The sequence below is a fragment of the Peromyscus eremicus genome, chromosome 7, assembly GCF_949786415.1.
Source record: "Peromyscus eremicus chromosome 7, PerEre_H2_v1, whole genome shotgun sequence".
Taxonomy (NCBI): Eukaryota; Metazoa; Chordata; class Mammalia; order Rodentia; family Cricetidae; genus Peromyscus; species Peromyscus eremicus.
This window is the reverse complement of record NC_081422.1, coordinates 32,388,390-32,413,795: the sequence shown is the minus strand read 5'-3', so window position 1 is coordinate 32,413,795 and position 25,406 is coordinate 32,388,390. Positions and strand designations below refer to the sequence as shown.

The 25,406-nt window shown below is 52.0% G+C and overlaps 1 protein-coding gene across 1 annotated transcript; it reads left to right on the top strand.

The window, feature by feature from the left end:
• The first annotated feature begins 7,217 nt into the window (after positions 1-7,217).
• Positions 7,218-23,784, top strand: Robo3 (roundabout guidance receptor 3). Its single transcript, XM_059267248.1, has 28 exons — positions 7,218-7,377; positions 10,723-11,049; positions 11,328-11,485; positions 12,016-12,136; positions 12,235-12,373; positions 12,620-12,747; positions 12,960-13,084; positions 14,648-14,819; positions 15,103-15,308; positions 15,532-15,613; positions 15,905-16,070; positions 16,644-16,810; positions 17,338-17,459; positions 17,659-17,884; positions 18,073-18,194; positions 18,446-18,617; positions 18,952-19,137; positions 19,862-19,885; positions 19,966-20,008; positions 20,223-20,362; positions 20,721-20,915; positions 21,067-21,205; positions 21,761-21,973; positions 22,334-22,485; positions 22,613-22,723; positions 22,917-23,075; positions 23,496-23,713; positions 23,770-23,784. The coding sequence occupies exons 1-28, from the start codon at positions 7,218-7,220 to the stop codon at positions 23,782-23,784; spliced, it is 4,188 nt and encodes a 1,395-aa protein (XP_059123231.1).
• Positions 23,785-25,406: the final 1,622 nt, after the last annotated feature.

The window sequence follows — 25,406 nt, the reverse complement described above, 5'->3', positions numbered from 1 at the left end:
ACTCTTGCCACCACGTTGGACGCCATTTGTTGCTGGAGAATTTCTCTCCAACTCCCGCCACCAAGTCCGGCCAGTCTCAGAGCCCACTTATAAAATAAACACACAGACTCTTACATTATTTAAACTGCTTGGCCATTAGCTCAGGCCTGTTATTGTCTAGCTCTTACTCTTATATTTAGCCCATTTCTATTAATCTTTACTTTGCCACGTGGCTTGTGGCTTACCGGTACTTTACATCTTCCTTGTCCTGATGGCGGCTGGCAGTGTCTCTCTCTCCGCCTTCCACTTCCCAGAAATCTTTTCCTTGTCCCGCCTATACTTCCTGCCTAGCCAATGGCCAATCAGTGATTTATTTACTGACCAATCAGCAACACACTTGACATACAGACCATCCCACAGCAGACCGAAGACAGCTTCTTTTAACCTTACACGAAGAACTACAGGCAACTCAGGAATGCCAAGAGTGGGAGAAATAGTCTTCCCAAGGAAAGAACACACCAACTGGTTATCCAATACCAAAAAGTCATCCCTGAAAACATGTATATACAAGTAATAGTATATAGACTGAGAAAGTTGTATTCATGTATACGTATACACACACGTATGTAACTCCAATTTCAAGGGATCTGATGCCCTGCCCTTTTCTGAATTCCAAGGGTTATAGGCACACATACTCTACACAGATATCAAACTTGCATGCAGACAAAACGCTCATACACATAAAATAAAATAAATAAGAGCTTGGCATGGTGGTGCACACCTTTAATTCCAGCACCTGGGAGGTGGAGGCAGGTGGATCTCTGTGAGTTTGAGGCCAGTTTGGTCTACAGAGTGAGTTCCAGGATAGCTGGGGCTGTTACACAGAGAAACCTTGTCTCAAAAACCCAAATCAACCAACCAAACAAAAATAAAATAATAAATACGTAAACTAATATTTATTATTTATTTGTGTGTATGTGTGCACTCTTGTATGTGCATGTATGCATACATGCATACACTAGAACATGCATTCGGAGGTCAGAGGACAATTTGAAGGAACTGATTCTCTTGTTCCACCATGTGGGTTCTGCAGTTTGAACTCAGGTCATCCGACTTGGTAGGAAAAGCTTTACTGGATAAACCCTCGCACAGGCCAACAGTAAATTCTTAAAACTGCAGCAGAGGAGACAGCAAGATGGCTCAGTGAGTACAGGCAATCATCACCAAGCCTGACACTCTGAGTTTGATCCCCTGGGGCCTACATGATGTTAGGAGACAACCAGCTCCCACAGGCTACCATCTGACATCCTCAAATATGCCGTGGCGTGGTTCCTGCCACCCTCCAACATAGGAATAAAAATAGTTTTTAAAATGCTTTTAAAAGGGGCTGCAGAGATGGTTCAGTGGTTCAGAGTCTTGTAGCTCTGGCAGAGGACTGGCGTTCGGTTCCCCAGGCCCACATCAGGCAGCACACAACCACCTGTAACTCCACGTATACACATGCAATGAATAATTAATGTTTTTGTTTAAATGCAGTTAGTCAAGATGGTTGGGAAATGAAAGCAGCATCAAGAGTCAGAGCTAGAGAGGTGGCTTAGTAGTTAAGAGCACCAGCTGCTCTTCTAGAAGATCAGGGTTCAATTCCAAGCACCCACATGACAGCTCACAACCATCTTTAACTCAGTCCTAGGGTATCCAATGCCCTCTCTTTTGGCACTGCATGCACATGGCACACAGGTACACATGTAGGCAAAACACCCAAACACATTAAAACAATAATAATAAAATGAAAAAAAAAAGGATCAGATGTTCAAGGCCATCTTTGGCTACATAGCCAAGTCTAAGGCCAGTCCGAGCTACATGTGTTCAAAGAAACCTAATAAGAGAAATTAAAATAAAAAAAGGAATTTATCTTAGCAGGGTGTGGTGGAACACCCTTCCAACTCTAGCAAAAGGAGTAGGAGTTTGAAATTAACCTGTGCGACACAGCAAGACCTGCCACAAAACAAACAGCTGGGCCTGGTGGTGCTCGCTGTAATCCCAGCACCTGGAGAATGAGCAGGAAGATTTCAGTCTAGCCTGATCGACACAGTAAGAGCATGCATCAAAAGTCCAATCGAGACAGACATAGCAGCACACACCTTTAATCCCAGCACTTGGGAAATAGAGGCAGGTTGATCTCTGTGAGTTCGAGGCCAGCCTGGTCTACAGAGTGAGCTCTAGGACAGCCAGGACTATTACTCAGAGAAACCCTGTCTCTAAAAAAAAAAAACCAAACAAACAAATAAACAAACACCCCCTCCTCCAAGCAACAACAACAATCCAAAACAAACAAAATTACAGAATAAGAAAGATTTATCCTGCAGATAAACATATATGCAGAGACATATGTGTATGTGTATGAAGTTTATTTGCAACACTGTCTGCAAAGCAAAAATCCAAAAATAAACTAAATATGCCTAAGTTGGAGACTGATTGTAAGTGCATGGTACATCTAGACTGCATAATACGATGGTATTCAAGTTCCCAAAGGATAATGATAATATGTGTTTAGATGCTTTTTTAAAACTCTGAAAGAAGGATCAACAATGTAGGGAAAGCAGCTCCACTCTCCCCAGCCTTTGTTACATCTGCACTGAGATGTGCACACGTCTGCCCAGGTGCCTTCCGATTTCTAGACTTGGCAGGGTGTATATGGCAGAGTGTGTCCCTGCAGGGCCCTCCATGGGAACCCTGTAGAGAAAGGGATACTCTTGGGCTAGGGGGTAGGGGTGGGGAGGCTGGCTTATTATCTCAGCAGCTACAGGGTCTCAGCCAAGAAACTCTGGCTCCTGCCAAGGGCAGCTCCTGCTGTCTTGCCTGCCAGCGGGGTGCTGCTCTTTGCTCTCTGATCTCCTCCCTCCTGTTAGCTCTCTGGCCCCTGCTGGCTGGGTCATTGGCCCCTAGAATCATCATTCTGAAGTAAGCAATCCTGCTGGGCGTTCTCGGCATAGCCTAGTGGGGGTGGGGCAGATGTTAGGTTCGTGTGTCCCTTCCCCCCACAAACACATGCACCCACACATATGTTCAATGGTTATCAATGTCCTGGGAAGAGGTCCAGGAAGAGAGGGTGATGGGGGGCTGCAGGTTCTCGGGGGATGTAAGCAGACAAGGCCGTGTGTGTGTGTGTGTGTGTGTGTGTGTGTGTGTGTGTGTGTGTGTATCAAGGAGAGGCAGAGGCAATAATCAGTGTGAGATTGGGGGGGTTGTCCTCACACTGCCCTCTTGGGCAATCACATGCCAGCAGCTTCAACCACTACCAGCTGGCATATGGGCTTTGGACCACCAAGAAAGCCTTCCCATATGGCCCCCAGCTTGGTCACTGAAAATTCCCAGCCACATTCTCTGGCCTTTGTGCTGGCACCAGGCCAACACAAGTTAGCCTGGGGTACTATTCTCTTGTCCAATTCTCTCTCTCTCTCTCTCTCTCTCTCTCTCTCTCTCTCTCTCTCTCTTGATTCCCCAAAGACCGCTATACCTAGGATTCCTGTATGTGTGATACAATCACTTCCTTAGCCCAGTCCCCAAAATGAAACCCTGAGGAAGAAATACTTGTCTTCCATATCTACCTCACCAATCCCTGATCCATGCTCTCTCCTGTGGCTCTCCCTGTGAACACACACTTCTTTCCCTGGTGGTCAGAACCCCACCAGGACTCTACAAACGCCACCTTCCCACCCTCCTTGCCCCTTGTCACTTCCCCTCTGCTCTGCTATTTCCCCTTTGAAGTCTCCTTTTCTCTCCCTTACACTTTCTAAAGTTCAACTTACACGCTACTGGCAAAAGAAGTTCCTGGCATTTTATAAAGGAAAGCCCCTCAGCTGGGTATGGTACATGCCTGCAATCCCAGCACTCGGGAAGTGAGGCAAGAGTTCAAGATCATCCTCGAAGGTCTTGGCTACATGGGACCCTGTCTCAACAAACAAACAAACAAACAAACAAACAAACAAACAAACGGAAAAGGAGCTGCTTGAAATTCACCTCTGGCTCTCCCTTCAGACCAAGGTGGAAGCTTATAAATCAAGGCACGCGTGTGCCCCTTCCCAAGGGCAGTACACAGGCAGTGTTTCGGGTGCCTGCAGGGCACCACAGATTAGGACGTGGAGGTGGGAATATTGCTGCCCACCTCAGCTAAGCAAGAGACAAAAGCTAGAGTTGTGATCATTTGGTTTGCAGGCTGGTGTGAGGAGGCAAACAGGAATCACACCCTTTGCACACCCGCCTTTGGGAGAAGCCCACAGAGTAGCTGGACTTGAGAAGGTAAAGGGGCCGGGCGGTGGTGGTGCATGCCTTTAATCCCAGCACTCAGGAGGCAGAGGCCGGCGGATTTCCGTGAGTTCGAAGCCAGCCTGGTCTACAGAGTGAGTTCCAGGACAGGCTCCAAAGCTACACAGAGAAACCCTGTCTCGAAAAACTGGAAGAAAGGAAGAAAGGAAGAAAGAAAGAAAGAAAGAAAGAAAGAAAGAAAGAAAAGGTAAAGGGCTAATTTCCTGGCTGCCCTGGGACCAGAGTATCAAGAGAGGGAAATGGAGGAGGTCTGCGGAATTGCTGGACGTGTGACCTCTATTTGGGCCATCTTTTCTCATTCTGAGTTCCATCTCTGCCAGAGGAGAATCTCTGGGGACCCTGGTGGATGGGGAGGTGGAGGAAGGAGATGGAAGCAACTTGTGATATGGATGAGGTAACTTCATCTTCTTCCTCTAACCCTCGTTTGTCTTTAGATCCGGGCTGGTTTTCAGAGAAGAAATAATGATCTAGAGATACTAACAAACACAGAGAAGGGAAGAGTGGAGAAAGACAAGCAGGAAAATAGAGAGGTTTTTAAAAGTTAGTTTAAAAAATGAGAGAGAGAGAGAGAGAGAGAGAGAGAGAGAGAGAGAGAGAGAGAGAGAATGAATGGAGAGAGGCGAGGCGAGATTCACACAAGACAGACCAGAGAGAGACGGGCCAAGAATCCTAGGAGGACGCCGGCCGGCTCTCCCCCGTTTGTTCAGCCTCCAAACCCAGATGACAGGGATTAGGAAGCAGCGGAGCCATGGGCTGCGCTGCCGCCCCCGCTTAGGGAACCCAGAGCAAATACGCCCTGATCCCCACATAAAGGGCCAATTAACTGTGCGGTCTCCGGAAACAAATCCGCTAACTGGGTGACAAGCCCCTAGACGCCGCCGGGCGGTGTGTTTGCCCAGAGGCCGGCCAGGAGCAAATCAGGGGATTAGGATGGGACAACATCTGCATGGTGAGGGGGTTTGCAGCCTTCCCAGCTCCAAAGCAAGGCCTTGTGCCACAAAGTTAAATTTCTGTCCTGCTTGGCCTTCTGATGTGATGGAACCTGTGTGACCCGCCAGCGGGGGGCCAAGCAAAAGGTCCCTAGGACCCAGAACCTGAGAATCAGACCAGATTAAGTAGCCCGATTCATCCTCGGCCCACGAGGGAAATGGTCTAGAATGGTGACGTCTTGTAATTGGCAAATATAGGACTCCAGCACACATCTGGTGCACCCCTTACCTCTCCTGCTGAATGTCTATCCCTTTAGTACCCCAGTCTCAAGATCTACTCAGATTTGTCTTCGGTGGATGCACCAGGGACCCAGTTCAGCACCCACAGATGACACACTGACTTATCAGCTCCCAGGACTCTGACTCGCGTGGGCTTATTGAGCGCCATCAACCCCCACCACTTAGTTTGTCCCTCCTGGAGCTCTGGTTCTGGACAGAGATGAGGGCTCAGAGACACTCAGCATGCCAGAGTCTGGGCTCCATCGGGAGTAGAGTGGACTGTAGGAGCCTTGGGACACACTTGCCAGTGGAACCACGCTTCTCTGCTCTTTGGCCTGCTTCCGGTTTGAAATCCCCCACAACTTCACCTTTGACCCTGGGGACCTTCGACTGAGTAGCTCACACTCCCGTGCACTCTCTCCCAGCGCAGACGCCCTCCCTCGATGTTGTCACACAGCTCAAGAGCAATCCAAAACTCATCACTACCCCAAGATGGGAAACCTAGGATCTTTCTCCGCATCCAACATCATTTCCAGTTTAGGAAAAGTGTGTGCAGGAAGGATCGTGAGCAAGGATGGTTGACTGGAACATCTCCGAGGTAAAAAACAAAAACAAAAACAAAAAAACAAACAAACAAAAAAACAACCAACTAGAAAAGTCAGAACCAGATCCTTGGTTTTCTTGGTCCCCCCACCCCCAACCCCAACCCCCGAGAATGACCCTCTGTTGTCTGGTTCCAACAATTTCGCATCCACCCAGTTTATTACACTTTGCTTCCTTTGCCCTAGACTTCTTGGTTCCACTTTTGGTCTCTTCAATTTTTTAAAAACTACTTCCCAAAACGTATCAGAGCAGAGCAACGCACCATGCTAATAAGTGCGACCTGCCTGGCTTTGGGAGTCTCCTCCGGTTTTACACAGTTCTGAGCACCCGGCAGGAATTCTTGACTGGGGAGTCTGGAGTAAGACTCCAGGTCAAGTTGAGTCACCGTATTCCCTGGGCTCCTGGCGCCAAACCAGAGGGTTAGGGGAAAGCCTGGCGCGCGCGCTGAGGCAAGGGGGTGATCCAGCGGTGGAATTCTCTTTCTCCCACTCCCAAGAATCCCAGCATCCTGCGCCCAGGTCTCCAAGCCCCAGGATTTGGAAGGGACTGGAAGCTGGGACATTGAGAGCTCAACAGCGTCTGCTTTTCCAATGCCTCAGTTTCCCCGACGTCCAAGAAAGGAGACAACTCCTGTTATAAATTTAGAGGGAAGAGCAGAGTCTGACAGAGCCTCAGTCCTCCTCTTGGGTGCTTGGAGAAAGAGGAAAACTCTCCCGCCAGGTTCAGAGCAACATCAGAGCGAGGAGCGTGGGGCGGGGACTCTAACTCGCGCGCTGCCCTGCTAGTGGCCGTTCTGGTGGAAGTGGGGGTATAGAGGGAGGCGGATTAAGCCCTTAATTACGGCATGATCCGAGTGGCACCTGCTTTCCGCCCGCCCAGCTCCCGGGGGACTCGGGCACTGGGGGGTGGAGAGGAGAACCAGCGGAGGAGGACAGCGCGCGCGGAGGCACGGCCGGTACCCAGGCACGCCTGCAGGACAGCGGCACCGTGGCTGCGGCAGCGCGCAGAGGTTGTGGAGGGGCTTACGGCTCCCGGCCCGTGGGTCCTCGACCCAGGGGCTGGGGTCCGAGCCCCCCGCCCGGGACTCAGGCGGGCCGCGCCATGCTGCGCTACCTGCTTAAAACACTCCTGCAGATGAACTTGTTCGCCGACTCCCTGGCGGGGGACATCTCCAACTCGAGCGAGCTGCTCTTCGGCTTCAACTCCTCGCTGGCAGCGCTCAGCCCTAGCCTGCTGCCTCCTGGAGACCCCTCTCTCAACGGTGAGACTGTCCGATGGGCACCTGGCATTTGGGGATGGGGAGAGAGGGCTGCGCGGAGGGGAGGGCTGAAGCGCTCCTTCCCTTAAGTCCAGGACCCAGGGGCGCCTATCAGGGCCCTCCTGGGAAGTGGGGTCCCGAAGGAGCACCTGAGTGGGGGTATATGCCTGTAGTGGGGGGCTTCTGAGTCCCTTCCCCCCCCCATCTCTCCTACTACCCACCCACCACACCCACCCCAGGTGAGAGAACCGTGGTTGGTGACCGGCAAATTCCAAACTAAGAAAGTAGGGCAGAAGCCGGGGACACAGTCGCTAGCCCGTCAGAGCTAAACCGGCCACTAGGTGACCCACCCAAATAGCAGATGTCGTTTCTAGGACTTGAAGTTTTCAAACAACTCAGAGAGCAAAGGGGGAGAAAGCCCCAAGTTTGTAGGTGTTTTGCTGCTGAGGGGACGGAGTCAGCGATCTTTTCAAGGAAACTTAGAGCTAAGTTTGCATCCCCTGTGAGACTCACAGCTGACCCATCCTGGCAGAGCGGCGGCGGGGTCGTTACCGCTAATTACGGTGATTAATAAATAACTTGAGACAGAGCTGCCTCCCTGAGCGCCGCAGGCAGGCCCGATCGCGCCCCCTGCTGGCCACGTCAGGAACTCTCCCTCTGGGAAGCCTCTGTCGAAGTTAGGTTAGGGGGATCGGACTCCCTCTAGCCACCTCCACCTCTGTTGGGAACTTAAAGATGGAAAAAAGCTCGCTCTCTCTCTCTCTCTCTCTCTCTCTCTCTCTCTCTCTCTCTCTCTCTCTCTCTCTCTCTCTCTCTCTCTCTCTCTCTCTCTCTCTCTCTCCCCCTCCCCCCGCCCTTTATCCCGCCCCCCCCCCCCGTACTCAGGTGCGGGGGAGGAGCCCCAGAGCCCTATTTGCATGGTCATTAGCTATTCATTAGGCTGCTGTCGAAGCCTCTCTGGAGACCAGGAATGACAAGGAAGAAATTCCAGGGAAAGGGAGTCGGCAGCTGTGTCTGCAGGAATTAGGGGGAAAGGGTGGACCAGAAGGGTGTGGTATGTATGGAAGGAGTTTGAAGAGGGTAGGGAATAGGCTAGGATTCCCCAGGCTTGCCACCTTTGAGGAGTCCCACGAGGTTAGGCAGAGCTATTTTCACTGATGTCCCAGAGTCAAGTTCCACTCACCTAGGAGCTTTACATCAGACATCTCACTCAAGCGTGAAAAGCCAGTGAGAAATGTAGGTAAGATGTTGATAGCCACACACAGCCACTAGGAAAACACTGTCATGGAGGGTGAAGAATGTCTGAGTGATTGCAAAACCAGCAGAGAGCAAAATCTTGGCAGCCGGGGACCTAAATGTACTTTCATTGAACGTGAGAGGTTTGTGAAGTGGGGGTGAGGTGGGATTGGAATACTAGGGCCTGGGGTCTCGTTCAGATAGAGACTGTAGGAGCCATATTAAATTGCTGGGGAGGAACAGATATTCAATAACAGCAATAACAGTTTTTCTTACTGATGCGCGGTAAATTTGTCATACTTTCCAATGCTCTTTGCATCCTTCGTGGGTTTTGGACTCCCACATTACATACAGATAAAGAAGTGAAATCCGGACGCTTGAGCGTTTTCCGTTTTTTTGAGACCCAGACTAGCTATGTAACCCAGCCATCAGCCGTTGAACTCCTGATGTCTCCACATCCCACGCATGGGTCATCCCTGAGTTGAAGTTAAATAATTTGTCCAACTTATTACCTCTGGAAAGTGTCAAAATCTGAGATTCCAGCTCAGAGGATTTCAAAGCCAAAACCCAGGGGCCTCTCTCGATGGAGTGTTTCCAAATCAAGACTGGGATGGGAGGGGACTGGATCTGCCTGGACTGAATCTACCAGGTTGAGCTGAATCCCCAGGGGAGTCTTTGCCCTGGAGGAGATGGGAATTGGGGGTGGGGGTGGGGGGAAGGTGGGGGGATGGAAGTGGGGAGGACAAGGGAATCCATAGCTGATATGTAAAATAAAATTATTTTACATTATAAAAAAAAAGAATAAAAAAAGAGACTGGGATGGGATGGAGAGGAGAGAAGCGTGAGCAGCAGATTCCATCGGGAAGGCAGAGGACTGAGACGATTATTCTCTTCCGTGCGTGGGGAGAGAAACTGATCTTATCCTCAAGCGGTCAAATCAACTCTACCGGGACAGAGCCTGCACCCGCCACGGCCCAGCTTGCTCTACACCAGAACTCTTAAAAGGAAGGGCAGGAAACGAAAGCTAATCCCCCACTAGGCTAAGAACCAAGAGGTCCCTGAGGATCTTGGAACAGGGTAGGCGGGGTGGAGGCGAGAGAGAGGCGCAGAACAGATGCGCCCAATAGTCCCTGGTTATTTAAGGACACTAGATTGTGCAAGGCTGCAGCGCCCCCTACCGGCAGAAGCGGGTTAGAAATCATTTCCAAAGGTCAGACTGAGAGCTCAGGGTTGGTATTTAACAATCCTGTATAGGCGGAAGTGAGGGTAGGGATACAAATGGGGGCGTGGCATGGGAGCATTTGGGGGTGGGGATGACACCTAGATCCCACACTTGAGGCAGAAGATGAACTAGGTTCAGGACCGAGGTCTGGAGGCCAAGAGAGAGGCAGGGGCAGAATCTCCAGATAAACTGACCCAAGAGAGCTAGGAGGGAGAGGCATTTCTTTTCTGTTTTTTAGACTGTGCCTTTCAGAAAAACCCACTCACATTTCTACTTCCACCACGTTTAATTTCTGTGACGTCACAGGATCCCCATAAATAAAATGAGATTACCTAGGGCCTCGTGGCGTTCAAATTAAGAACGCTTTGTAGTCTTAGGCCCAGCCCTTAACATCTTCTCTTTAATGAAGGACCCAGGACAATTCACCTTGTCCATTTCACCTATGGGGACCAGGGATCACTCAGAGGTTAATTCAGTGTCTGCTGTATTACAACGTGCATGGTTGCTCACTGAGCAAGGATTATATGTGAACCAGTGTGTGATTGAAAACCAGACTGCCAAGGCACAGGTTCCTCACCAAGCCAAGGTTCAGCCATCCCTCACTTAACACTTGTCAGGAAAGGAGGCCGGGATCTCAAGGAGGCCCAGAAAGCCTTCCTAGAAGTTTGTGCCCGGATCCCCCTATAGATCTGCCTATCTGAGGGCACTTCAGTTCCAGGCTAAGATGGTAACAGAGCCTACGTGGGCGGATACGGATGGCACTCTAGCAGAGGAGCATGGGAGATGGGCAAGGCAGAGAGAGGGCTCTATTACCCTCCAGAACCTCGGTCTTCCCCCCCCCCACCCCCCAGTTGCCTTGCCTGGGCATCTTGAGCCACCTCCTTCTCCAGGGTCAAGAGTTGGGCCGGAAGATGCCATGCCGCGCATCGTGGAGCAGCCGCCAGATCTGCTGGTTTCCAGGGGCGAGCCGGCCACGCTGCCCTGTCGCGCTGAAGGCCGGCCTCGACCCAACATCGAGTGGTACAAGAACGGGGCGCGCGTGGCCACTGCCCGGGAGGATCCGCGCGCTCACCGCCTGCTGCTGCCCAGCGGCGCCCTCTTCTTTCCCCGCATCGTGCACGGGCGCCGCTCCCGGCCGGACGAGGGTGTCTACACCTGTGTGGCTCGCAACTACCTGGGAGCAGCCGCTAGCAGAAATGCCTCTCTGGAAGTAGCTGGTGAGAGAGTCCGGCAGCTAATGCTTCTAGAGTCTGGGGCAGGCCGGAAGGCCGCCAGAGAGTCGGCCTCGGGGGCCTTCAAACCACTCAACATCTTTTTTAAAACAGAGACCTTTGGTCTCTAACGCCAAATGCTGACCATGGAGGAGGAAGTGGGGTTGACTTGGTATTTCAGAACTCCAGGTCGACTGTGACCCACTCTCCTCCGAGACAGTTGTATCACACCACCCTGTTTATTCTTCTGACCTTTCTCCACATGGCCCCTTCCCTTTTCTCAGTCCTCCGTGATGATTTCCGGCAATCGCCTGGGAACGTGGTGGTGGCAGTGGGGGAGCCCGCAGTAATGGAATGTGTGCCCCCTAAGGGCCACCCAGAGCCTTTGGTGACCTGGAAGAAGGGTAATGCAAAGCTTAAAGAAGAGGAGGGCAGGATCACGGTGAGTGTGTGTGTGTGTGTGTGTGTGTGTGTGTGTGTGTGTACGTGTGTGTGTGTGTGTGTACATGCATATGCATGCAGGCAATGAGTCTGGGACATGTCTTAAAGGAGGAAGTCTTGAATTTAAGGGTTTTGAGACCTGGGGAGAATGTCTTGGTCTTGTCCAGTGGAAGATAGGGTGGAACTGAGGTAAGAAAAGCCGAAAGGGCTGGATGTGGTGACGCAGGCCTCTAATCCCAGCACTTGGGAGGCAGAGGCAGGCGGATCCTTGAGTTCGAGACCAGTTGGTCTCCAAAGGGAGTTCCAGGACAGCCAGAACTACACAGAGAAACCCTGTCTCAACCCTCTCTCACCCCCCTAAAACAAGTGGAGAGGGAACACCATAAGGCCCCAGAGGCTCCATATCTGACATGTGAGCCAACCTCACTGGCTTATTATGAGAACCAAATAAATTATATATGCACATGCATGCCTGTGCACACACACATTCTGATGACTGTAAAGGACCAATGTTACCATTGTATTCTCCAGATACGTGGAGGAAAGCTGATGATGTCACACACATTCAAGAGTGATGCTGGGATGTATATGTGTGTGGCCTCCAACATGGCTGGAGAGCGAGAAAGTGGGGCAGCTGAACTCGTGGTACTGGGTAGGCACCCGGCACTTGGGAGTTATAGGCGTGGGAGTAGCCCAGGAAGCAAGTAGCTATGCAGAACCCCTGACAGTTCAATGGCTCCCACTCTGTAGAGCGTCCCTCATTTCTGCGTAGACCAATAAACCAGGTCGTCCTGGCTGACGCCCCTGTGAATTTCCTGTGTGAGGTGCGGGGAGATCCCCAGCCCAGTTTACGCTGGCGCAAGGATGACAGTGAACTGCCCACTGGCAGGTGAGAAGCCCCTTCCTTCTGACAGCAGGAGGACCCAAGGAGCCCCAGACCCTACCTGGCCCTAGCACAGAGAACTCTATTTCCCAGAGCTAGCGGTCCCTGCCCGAACTTATTTCACACAGTGGGTACCATCTTGTGTACCCTTTGAGTCCTGCCTTGCCTATCTTGACACTGGTGTTTGTCCTGGGGGAGAGAAAAGGCGTTTGTAGCTGTGGCCAACCCAGCTTGGGGTGGGGAGTGGAGCAGGTATGAGATTCGGAGTGACCACAGCCTTTGGATCGGCCGAGTGAGTCCTGAAGACGAGGGGACTTACACCTGTGTGGCAGAGAACAGTGTGGGCCGTGTGGAGGCATCTGGCTCCCTCAGTGTTCACGGTGAGGGCTCCTCCTGGGACAGCTTGCAGGGGTGATATGGGGGGGTGTTGGAGGAGAAAGAGGAGGAAGGGCAGAACAGGAGGTGTGGGTAGATCACTTGAGATTTCGGGAGGGAGGGAGAAGATGAAGCCAAAGAGATCTGAGCAAGGGATGGCTCTGTTAAGCCAGCTGTGGACTGAGTCCCTGCTCCTTTATCTTTCTCTCCTTCCCAGTCCCACCCCAGTTTGTGACTCAGCCCCAGGACCAGATAGCAGCTCCTGGACAAAATGTGTCTTTCCAGTGTGAGACCAAAGGAAACCCCCCACCTGCCATCTTCTGGCAGAAGGAAGGCAGCCAAGTAAGTAACTCTTTCCAAAACTCTAAGCAATTTTTTTTCTTTCTGGATCTTTCTCTCCCACAACTTTCTGCAAACTTCTCTCTCAGCTTCTTCTCCCAGAAACTCTTGTAGGTTACTTGGAGGAGTAAAAAAATAAATAAAAATAAATAGATAGATAGATAGATAGATAGATAGATAGATAGATAGATGATAGATAGATAGAGATAGATAGATAGATAGATAGATAGATAGATAGATAGATAGATAGATAGATAGATAGATAGATAGATAGATAGATAAAGATAAAAGGCCCAGGGCATTTGGACACTTGGAAAATTCAATAATACCGTAGCGATATGTTAGAAGGTGCAGAACAGTCCTGAGTGGCAATTTCTGAGAGAATCTTTATGTGTTGATCAATGCTGTCTTGAGAATAAAGAAATCTAGCTAGGTTTCTCCTCCCGCTTCTGGACCTTGGCTTTTGGACATGAAAATTGCCCTGGAAACCAAGTATTGAAGGAATTAAAGCTGCTTAGGGTAGATTATGTGCTCTATTTACTGCTCCTTCCAGCAGGGGGAGCTCACAGCCATCTCCTTTCTACCTAGTGAACAAATCCAGATCACACTTCCCAAAAGAATGGAAGTTACAGACTAAGTGACTTTCTCTAAGGGAAGAGTGGGACTGTGCCGCTAGGACACAGGGTCAGGATAGTAAATCTGATTATCCCACGCTACAGGAAAACTACAGGATTGTTGTCCCAAATCCATGGCCACAGTTGTCCAACATCTCCAGTTCTTGTGTCTGCTGCATTTTAATTAGGTCCTCGTGGGGATGAGAATGGTGATGGGAGGAGGTTAGTCAGAGCCTCGGCCTAGTCTGTTTGTCCTTTCCACGTGTCTATCTGAAGTAAAATATTAAGCCAGAAAATATTTAACATTTATCACAGTGTCTTATAAAACTTTCATATGATTCCTTCATTTCTACCTACTGAGTATGACCCCTAAGCCTTAAGAGTCAAATTTGGGGAAACTGGGCCTCATAAAGATGTAATGACCCAGAGATTTTATTTTAGTTGTGGTAGATTAGTTGGTTCATTTTGTTTTTTTAATTTTCTTTTTTCAAGATTTATTTTATGCACATTGGTGTGTTGCCTGCATGTACGTCTGTGTGAGGGTGCCGTATCTCGCATGTAACATATCCCCTAGAACTGGAGTTACAGACAGTTGTGAGCTACCATGCAGATGCTGGGAACTGAACCAGAGTCCTCTGGAAGAGCAGCCAGTGCTCTTAACTGCTGAGCCATCTCCCCAGACCCCAGTTGGTTCATTTTCTGAGCTAAGGCTGGTCTCTAACTTGTGATTAAGACTCCTGCCTTATCTCAGGGCTTAGATCCTTTGGGACACGGACCCCAAGATCTTGTAATGAGTGTCCACCATTTTTGTGAGTTGGCCTAACTAATTTGGCCAGGGTCATGTCAATGGCTGGAAGTAGAGAGCAAACTAGAATCTTAGAGCTTTTCTCAGCTGGTGCAGGGATCTCCACCTGCAGCCCATTCCTTATCTTACTTCCTTGCTCTATCCCAGGTCCTGCTTTTCCCTAGTCAGTCACTCCAGCCGCTGGGACGCCTCTCAGTCTCTCCAAGAGGCCAGCTCAACATCTCTGAAGTACAGATCGGGGATGCTGGCTACTACGTGTGCCAGGCTGTCAGTGTGGCTGGTAGCATCCTGACCAAGGCCCTGTTAGAGATAAAAGGAGGTATGTATCCATGGAGAGAGGGATGGACCCATGGTCTGCAAAGACATTGTTTAAAGAGACATGTTTCTCTTGGATGCTGCTCAATGTGTCTAAAGGGGAGTGGAGCATGCTCCTGAGGGATGTCCTTGATATTTGGAAACTAGCAGTGGAATAGTCCCAGGCAGAGACTAGAAATGATTTTCAAAGCCCTCTTGAGTAGCAAGGAGAGAGGGATGAGACGATGAAATAAATAAGGCAGAAGGACAAAGGGCTGGTTTCCTGACCCAGGTTCTTCCTCTCTCAGCTTCTGTGGACGGGCTGCCTCCCATAATCCTCCAGGGACCCGCCAACCAGACGCTGGTACTTGGCTCTTCTGTGTGGCTGCCGTGCAGAGTGACTGGAGACCCTCAGCCCAGTGTCCAGTGGAAGAAGGACGAGAGGTGGCTGCAGGAGGATGACTCCCAGTTCAACTTAATGGACAATGGCACTCTATACATCGCCAGGGTACAGGTGAGTGTTACCCCTAGGGCCCTCATAACCGAGAACAGCTAGCTGGTCCACATTCCAACTCTAGTAAGTACCAACTAGGCATCTAATCCATTTCTACCTCTCTGCTCTCTCAGACTTCCTAAAGTATCCAGCATCTTCCTCATCCTTCTGTATCCTGCCTCTCCACCCCTTCACCCTACCCTGCTCCACTCCCAGTGGGCCAGCACTCTACCTTCCCCTACAGGAGATGGACATGGGTTTCTACAGCTGTGTGGCCAAGAATTCCATCGGGGAGGCCGCATGGAATAGCTGGCTTAGGAAGCGAGGTAAGTTGATCCATCACTCTCCAGTCTCACCAGCAGCTTTCTCCAAATCTGCTTAAAAAATAGTCAATATCTCCTAAGCCCCAGGGCTGACTTTATCTTCCAAATGCCATGACCACGTTGGTGGGGATGAGGATGGACTGATGCACTTGGGAGGCAGATGTGAGTCTGGGTCAGTATACTGTGTTACCTCATAACCGTCACCACAGCCAGAGCGTCACGGCTTCGCTAGGAAGGAGGCAGGTCACACTCCCTTCCCTCCTCTGTCTAGCTAATGATACTTTATCACTGCAGAAGATTGGGGAACATCACCAGGTCCTGCAACTGAACCCAGCAACCCTCCAGGGCCTCCCTTGCAGCCAGTAGTCACAGAGGTAACCAAGAACAGCGTCACCTTGACCTGGAAGCCCAATCCACAGTCTGGGGCCACAACTACCTCTTATGTGATAGAGGCCTTCAGGTATGGAGACAATTGTGCGTGTGTGTGTGTGTGTGTGTGTGTGTGTGTGTGTGTGTGTGTGTATGCTTGCAAGTGTGCACGCACATATGTCCATGTGCACACAGAGGCTACAGCATAGTGTCAAGTGACCACCCCTAGAGTCTGTGAGACAAAGTGTTTCTCTGAACTCGGGTCCCACCACTTGGTTAGACAGGTTGAGCAGTCATCTCCAAGGATCTGCCTGTCTCTACCCTGCTCTCCCAACAAATGCTAAGATCACAGACGCATGCTATCACACCTGGTTTTTAGGTGGGTGCATGGGATCCGAACTCAGGTCTTCATGCCTACTGAGCAGGCACTTTATCAACTGAGCCATCTCCTCAGGCCCGTGGAGACAATTTTGAATATAAACCTGGAGACTTAAAAAGAGGGGATCTCATGTCCTTAGGGCCTTTGCTATTTGGGGAGACTGATTCCCTAGTGCCCTCTCCCAAGGTAAGGAGGTAGTAGGATTCCACAGAGAATGGGTGAGGTTAAGTAGACAAGCTGGGGACTCTTGGCTCAGACAGTCCCGTCATCTTGTTCCCGTTGTAGCCAAGCAGCTGGCAACACATGGCGGACCGTGGCAGATGGGGTGCAGCTGGAAACACACACCGTCAGTGGCCTGCAGCCCAACACCATCTACCTGTTTCTAGTGCGAGCTGTCGGAGCCTGGGGCCTCAGTGAACCCAGCCCTGTCTCTGAGCCTGTTCAAACCCAGGGTAAGGCCAGCGGCCTTATGGGTGTGGGTAGGACATGAGTTAACAACAAAGAGTGCCCTCCCATCCAAACCACGGAACGGTGGCAGTTCACAAGGTTTTCTTTTGATGGGCCAAGTCTATACTGATGGGCCAGACGGCAACAGGAAGTCATGGTTCTCTCTCATAGAGAGGTCCCAAGAGGGAAAGGGGGGAAAAATGATAGAGGGTGATAGTCATTATCTCAGGAGCTCTCTCACCGTGTAGTCAGCCATATGTAGTACAGACGGTTAAGACTAAAAAGGACTTGGGAGAATCAAGTGCATATTAGAGGCCTTTAAAGAATGCGCACACACACACACACACACACTCTTCACATTAGCTGCTTCCCCAGGTCACCTCTGTGAAAGAGTCCCTAACCTAGCTGTACTCTGCTGCATTGCATTGAGTGGTACAGCCTGTGAGCCAGGCGGAGATAGAATAAAAACACGGCCGTAGTATAAACTTCTTGCTTCTGGTGTCTCCTGCCGACTGGGCTCTTTGGTCAGCAGACAGCAGCCTATCCAGGCCGGTGGAGGACCCATGGAGAGGCCAGCGAGGGCTAGCTGAAGTGGCTGTGCGCATGCAGGAGCCCATAGTCCTTGGGTCCGGAACTCTGCAGGTGTCCTGGACTGTGAGTATGGCATCGAGATGTGGTTAAAGACGGGGATGATGATGATGGGGGACATGAGGGCATCTGAGAGGGAATGTGGGAGGGTAGGAGCGTAGTTGCTGGGGAAGGAGGAAGGAGTGGAGTAGGAGCTGGGCCTGGAAGGCCTGTGTGGCTCCAGCCTCCCCTGGCCCTGGTACACACTTTGACCCATCTCCTATAGGTGGATGGCCCAGTGGAGCTGGTGCAAGGTTTCCGTGTGTCTTGGAGAGTTGCAGGCCTTGACCAGGGAAGCTGGACAGTGCTGGACCTACAGACTCCACAAAAGCAAAGTACTGTGCTAAGAGGACTCCCCCCAGGGACCCAAATCCAGATTAAGGTGCAAGTCCAAGGCCAGGAGGGGCTGGGGGCTGAAAGCCCTATTGTGACCAGGAGCATTCCTGAGGAGGGTAAGGAAGGCTTCAGAGTGATGTATAGACTGGAGAGGAGGGGGCGGGGGTTTGAACATCAAGGTGTCTGGGTGGGAAGGGAGGATGCCTTTCTGTTTCCTCGTGTAAGATCAGGGAGGGTGAAACTTGGGGGCAGCTTGCAATGACGGACTGTGTCCTTCTTCCTACCATGCTCCACCCTGGGCTAGCCCCCAGTGGCCCCCCTCAGGGAGTGGCTGTGGCCTTGGGGGGTAATGGCAACAGCAGTATCACTGTGTCCTGGGAGCCTCCACTTCCCTCCCAGCAAAATGGGGTCATCATTGAATACCAGGTACAGGGTTTGGGTGGAGGTTGGGTGAGATGGCGGGGGACTGAGGATGTGGGTGTGGGAAGGGAGACGTAGGGACTAAAGTTGTGATGGAGGGAACCCAGAGCTGGCTTTGGGTTTGGGAAGAGTTTGGGAGAAAGGGAAGGGGTTCAAAGCATTGTGTCCAGGGCTGAGTTCCCCATAACTGGAACCTCAAGTTTCTCCATGGGGCCTAAATCCAGCTCCTGACCACACTCATATCCGGGTCTCCCTAGATCTGGTGCCTGGGTAACGAAAGTCGCTTCCACCTCAATCGATCTGCAGCAGGCTGGGCACGCTCCGTGATGTTCCAGGGACTGCTACCGGGCCTGCTCTATCGAACCCTGGTAGCAGCAGCTACCAGCGCTGGCGTGGGCGTGGCCAGTGCCCCAGTGCTGGTGCAGCTGCGTGAGTCCAGTGGTGGGCATGGGAGAGCAGGGGTAGAGAACTTGCGGGGGAGCCGAGAGTGGCAGGGCTTTTCTTTAAAGCCAGACAGAGGCAGGTGGAGGATCTCTGTGAGTTCGAGGCCAGCCTGGTCGACATAGCGAGCTCTAGGCCAGCCAAGGAGACATAGTGAGATCCTGTCTCTAAATACATAAGCAAAATTAAACAATGAAAAATTTAAAGTAACAGAAAATAATTTGGGGCAATACTGGGGTAGTTGGGCTTACGGGTCCAGAATGGCGCCTTCCGAGCCCCTGGGTTTCGGGCTCGTCTCCTTTCATCTCTCTGACCCCCACAGCGTCCCCTCCGGCAGCGGAGCCCGGGCCCGAGGTCAGCGAGGGGCTGGCAGAACGGCTGGCTAGGGTGCTGCGGGAGCCCGCCTTCCTGGCTGGCAGCAGCGCGGCCTGCGGGGCGCTGCTGCTCGGGTTCTGCACTGCCATCTACCGGCGCCAGAAGCAACGCAAAGAGCTCAGTCACTACACCGGTGAGAGCCACGCCTCCGGGCACCGGGAGCCTTGTGGGAGGGGCTTCACGGAGGGCGGGGCCTCCACTGAGCTGGTGGGCGGGGCCTGAGGCGGGGCCACAGGGAGCACCCTCCCCATTCCCCAGGGTTGGGAGCGCAAAAAGTCGGGGAGAGCCAGGCTTGGAAAGGAAAGCGCCCCGATTTGAGCAGGTGGGGTTAGATTTAGACGCAGGTTTCGCAGCTCAACCTTAGTAAACAAAGCACGTTGGAGTCGGAGGAGGGGCGGGGCCTGACCAGGGGGGTGTGACCCCTTAATGTCTAGACTGGCTGGCTCAAAGATCTACTCCTTAATAAAAGCAGAGGGATGACAAAAATCTCCGAGGTCAGGGATTTTCAGTGTTGGCTACATGTAGGAATCACTTGGGAAAACTTTAGAAAAAAAAAAATGTGAGAATGAAGCCGGATGTGGCACCCTGGGACAGGGGCTGGCAGAGGCAGGAGGATCAGGAGTGCAAGGCCATCTTTGGCTACATAGTGTTCAAGGCCAGTCTGGGCTACCTGAGACCTTTTCTCAAAAGGAAAAAGAGAGAGACTCGAGTCCCGTCCCAAGAAATTAGTATTAAATTGGTTCAGTGTGTAGCGTGAATAGTCTTGGGACCAGGACCAAGGAGTGGACAAACCCCGGGGGCTCCCAACCACTCACCCCATTTCCCTCTTCTTTTTCCTACGGGTTCCTTCTCGGAAGCCTCCTTTGCCTACACGCCTGCAGGTGAGCATCTCTCCTCTCCGGGGTTCCGAACCCCAGGAACCAGCTCTTCTCTTACCACTGCCCCCCTTCATCTTTCCCAGTGTCCTTTCCACACTCAGAGGGCCTTTCTGGAGCCAGTTCCAGGTAATTCTTGTGACCGACCGTTCTAACGAGAATTGTTTCTACAGAGAGAGTGCCCCCTCCTCTCCAGGCCTGACCATCTCTCCATGTTCAGCCTCTCCCGGTTCCCACCCCTAACCATCATTTCTGTCCTGTGACTCTTGATTCCTGACACCTTCCTCCCTTTGCTGGCCTCTTTTGGCTCCCCATTCCCAATATTCACCTGCTCCCCCCTCAGGCCACCCATGGGCCTCGGCCCTGCTGCCTACCCATGGCTGGCAGACTCCTGGCCCCATCCATCTCGAAGTCCCTCAGCTCAGGAACCCCGGGGAAGCTGCTGCCCCAGCAATCCTGACCCGGATGATAGATACTACAACGGTGAGGAACACTATTCCCTTAAGGGCACACTTACCCCATCCCCCATCCCCCATCCCCAGCCCTCCCCCTTCTTACTCTGTCGGTCTCCTGGGGCAAACTGAAGGATCTGAAGGAGCCTGGTCTTCCTGAGGCTGCTTAGTCCTTGGAGGACTGGGGAAGGAATCTTGGGCTGGAGTCACAGAACAGCTGTCAAACCTAACCTTTGCCTTGGTTTGACGTGTCAGATTTGGGGGTGGGGGAGGCGGGGTAGGGGGAGGAAGTTGATCCCATGGAATCTTCTTCTGCCTTCCATTTTGTTTTGTCCCCTACGTATGTGTGTCTGTCTCCTCCCCTGGGCCTCCCTCTTTCTCCTCCTCAGAAGCAGGAATCTCACTGTACTTGGCTCAGACTGCCCGGGGTGCCAATGCCCCTGGTGAGGGTCCTGTCTACAGCACCATTGACCCAGTAGGGGAAGAGCTGCAGACCTTCCATGGAGGGTTCCCTCAACATTCTTCTGGGGACCCAAGCACCTGGAGCCAGTATGCTCCTCCTGAGTGGAGTGAGGGGGACAGTGGTATGGACCCCAGTTCTTCACCTCCCCATTTTAACCCTGTCCACAATCTCCTCCATCCTCTGGCGCCTGACCTATCACTTCCTCTGACCTGATGCCTCATCTCTGGCTCTTTCCTGCATGCCTCTGGTGTGCCCCTATCTCCTTTCCTCAGGAGCCAGGGGGGGCAAGGTGAAGATTCTGGGCAAACCTGTGCAGATGCCCTCTTTGAGCTGGCCAGAAGCCCTGCCACCACCTCCCCCTTCCTGCGAACTAAGCTGTCCAGAGGGGCCCGAGACAGAGCTAAAGGGCAGGTAATGATACCGCCAGCTGCAGCTGCAGGTGTACCTCACATATAGATCAGCCCAGAACTTCCGAGAGCAGGGGGTGGGCAGAGATGCTATCGGTGTGTGTGTGTGTGTGTGTGTGTGTGTGTGTGTGTGTGTGTATACACGTGTGTGCGTGTGTATGTATGTGTGTGTATGTATGTGTGTGTATACGTATGTGCGTGTGTATGTATGTGTGTGTGTGTATACGTGTGTGCGTGTGTATGTGTGTGTGTGTATACGTGTGTGCGTGTGCATGTGTGTGTGTGTGTGTGTGTGTGTGTGTTTGTGTGTGTGTGTGTGTGTGTATACACGTGTGTGCGTGTGTATGTATGTGTGTGTATGTATGTGTGTGTATACGTATGTGCGTGTGTATGTATGTGTGTGTGTGTATACGTGTGTGCGTGTGCATGTGTGTGTGTATACGTGTGTGCGTGTGTGCGTGTGCATGTGTGTGTGTGTGTGTGTGTGTGTGTACGTGTGTGTGTGTGTGTGTGTGTGGCTACTCAGCCCTTCACTTCTCATCTGCCTTTTCCACTCCAGTTCAGACCCGGAAGAGTGGTGCCCACCAGTGCCTGAGAAAACCCACTTGACTGAGTCGAACTCCAGTGGAGCATGCCTGGTGGCTCCACCCCCAGGGGAAACTCCTTCCCCTTCCTCTTCTTATGGACAGCAGTCCACGGCCACTCTTACCCCTTCACCTCCTGATCCTCCCCAGCCCCCTACTGATATCCCCCATCTCCATCAGATGCCCAGGTAAGGAGGTGTAGAATTCCCCGCACATTATAGATCCTCAGTATGTATTTATTCAGTGGGTGGGTGGGTGGGTGGGTGGATAGGTGAAGAGGGTTCGTGGTCTCAAGTGAAAGCGTGATATGGAGAGGAAGGTGAATTCTGACGGAACTCCCACGCATCTTTCAGGCTGCCTCTCTTTGGAGCGGGTCTGCATGCAAACATGGATGTCCTCATGCTTCCCTAGTTTGAGGCCTTGTGGTGGACAGTAATCATATCTTGACTCTCTGAGCAGTAGGCTAGAGCACACAGTGCAATGCCTGGCACAGAGTAGGCTCTGGGTTTTCCAGAGTGAGCAAGTGCTGAGCCCTTATGTCATTGCAGGAGGGCGCCCCTTGGGCCAAGTTCTCCTCTCAGTGTATCCCAGCCCGCTCTGAGTAGCCACGAGGGGAGGCCTGCTGGCCTGGGTGCTGGCCCCACAGTCTCCTATCACCTCAGCGGCAGCCCTGTCCCTAGCACGCCCAGCAGTGGCCCAGGTGAGTGTGCTGACACTGGATCCCACATCACTGTACCCCCTCAAACCTTGTTGACCCTTTTTACCTTCAACCCCCTTTCTCAGTGCCTTCCCATACCTGCACCCCCCTTCGTCTCCTGATCCTACAGGGAGAACCCGCCAGGTGACTGGAGAGATGACACCCCCCCTCCATGGACACCGTGCCCGAATCCGGAAGAAACCCAAGGCTCTTCCTTACAGAAGGGAGCACAGTCCTGGGGGTGAGGGGAGCCCTGGGCCTGGGGGATGGTGTGACAGTCAGTAGAGGAAATGGGCAGGAAACCAAGAAGAATGGAGTAGGTGACACCAAACCTCGGGTCATTTACTTGCCTCCCAGGGTCAGGGGTGGGGTAGGAGGTGTATTCGGGTCAGGAGAAGCAGGCGGGGCTCTGCTGAAAACAGGTTTCTCCCCAGACTTGCCCCCACCACCCTTGCCCCCACCAGAGGAGGAAACAAGCTGGCCCTTGGGGCTGAGAGCGGCGGGCAGCACGTCTTCCCTAGAGCGAGAGCGCAGCAGCGGGGAGAGGAGAGTGGTACAGGCCGTGCCCTACCACGCTGGACCCCACCCAGACGGTAAGCAGAGCCAGGGCAGTGGGAGGGACTGGACGCTCGCTCACCGAAGTCCCGAGGGTCCCCAGCTCACCGGCTACCGTCAGCTGGATTAACGCATCTGGTCAACATCTGATGTTGACCCTTGTATCTCACACTGTCTAAGCCAACGTCCTCGGAGTCCCCAAGATTATTCCCCGCTCCCCGGGACTGAAGCTGAGGATGAGGAAAAAGTCGGGTTTGGGTGGTGTCCTCGCTTCCCTAAATTCTCTGTGCTCCAGTTCCTCATATGTTTCTGAATCCCTGTCGTGTCAAGGTCATGGGTTAGGCCACCTGCTTCTCTTTAACCCTCAGCCCGTCCCTCAGTCATTCCCCAGAGCTGGGGGAGAGCACAGGGTGGCCCGTGGACAAGCAGTGACAGTCTGCTTCTCTCCACGGACCCAGCTGCCCGTCTGGGGTGTGCTGTAGAAGAGGCCTGGCTCCCATACGGCAGACCGAGCTTCCTGAGCCACGGCCAGGGCACCAGTACCTGCTCCACCGCTGGCAGCAATTCTTCCCGGGGTTCCAGCAGCTCTCGAGGTTCTCGGGGCTCTCGGGGCCCTGGACGCAGCCGAAGCCGGAGCCGGAGCCAGAGCCAGAGGCCAGGACAGAAACGGCGAGAGGTGGGGACCGGACGTCATAACGGGACAGAGCAGAGGGCTGGGAGTGTAGGCCGAAGGGAAAGGGGCAATAGTGAAGGGATTGCAGAGGAGATCAAACAGAGAGGGCCCAAAGGCGGTTGGCAGGGAGGAATCCTTGAGAAGAAAAGACAAGGGTAAGGACAGAAGGACACACAAGAGTAGAGCCTGGGTATGCCATAGAAGTGGCTCAGAGGAAAGACTGATCCCTGACGTGTGGCCTGTCATAAAACAGCACTGCTCCCTGCACCATACCCTTTCTCCGTAGGAACCAAGATGACCCTTCATGAAGCAGGAGCTTATTGAAAGTTCCACAGGGAAAGGGTGGGAACCCCTTCCCTGGCCAACAGGTGCGAGCCAAGAGGAGCAAGGAGCAAGGAGGAAAGCTGGCGGCCTTTCCTCCCAGCAATGATGCTTGCGACTCACTGAAGCCCACTGTCCTGGACAGCTTTAGTTGTCTTTCGAGCCAGAGAATGAGCTCTTTCTTTTCCACCGTTTTCTGGCTGAGATATGTTTGTATAAAAGGAAAAAAAAGTGTCCGATCTGAGCCCCGGGCCCTGCTTGTCTGTTTTGTGCAGTATTGTGAGCAGAGCGGGCCATGAAGGTCTGTAGATCAACACACACTGATAGCTGATGTATCCTTTTGAACTTGTGTCAAAATTCACAAGATGAGGACAGATGACAAGTGACACCGGCCTGGTCTGCTTCCCAGAGGAACTGAAGCCACCGTCCACCAGTGTGTTAGTTCACTATCCATTGACATATGAACAGCTTAAGGGAAGAGAGGTATATTTGGGCTTGTTTTTCAGGACTGAGCCCATGGTTGGCTGGATTCTGTTTTTGTGGCTGTGGTGAGGCAGAGCATCATGGTGGAGCAGAGCTGCTTACCTCATGAACAGCCAGGAAGCAGAAAGAAGCATACAAGAAGCAGTCTCAAAGACATGATCCCAGTGACTTCCTCCAGCCATATCATACCTCCTAGCAGCCCATAGATCGGTGGTTCTCAACCTTCCTAGTGCTGTAACCCTTTAATACAGCTCTTCATGTTGTGGTGACCCACCCCCAACCATAAAGTTATTTTCGTTATTTCACAACTGTAATTTTACTATGTTATGAATCATGATGTAAATATCTGATATGTAGGACGATCTTGGGTGGCCCCAAAGGGATCTCCACCCACAGGTTGAGAACCGCTGCCATAGATGAAGTTAGTGCCTTCATGATCCAGTCACCTCTCGTAGTGACAGCAGCTGAAGTACAGTCCTTCTCCATACAGGCCCATCGGAGAGACGTTTTTGTGTCTAAACAATAATACCCTCTCACAACTATAGGGATATTCGAAGAGCCAACACATAGATCATTGTCACACCTTCAGAGAACTAGGCCAAGTTCTTTGGTGCCCTCTTCCAGGGCCTGTCTGCTCTTCTGTAAGTGAACACTAACCTCACAATAAATATAAGTTAAATTAAAAAAAAAAAAAAAAAAGCCCAAAGAGAGCCAGTATGGTGGGATTTGCCTGTAATCCTAGTACTCAATAGGTGAAGGCAGGAAGATTAGGAGTTCAAGGCCAGTCTCAGCTCTATAGCAAGTTTGAGGTTGGCCTGGACTATATGAAACCTTGTCTCCAACAAAACAAAATAGTGTGTGAATGAAATCCCAGTCAAGAAGGAAGTGCGTA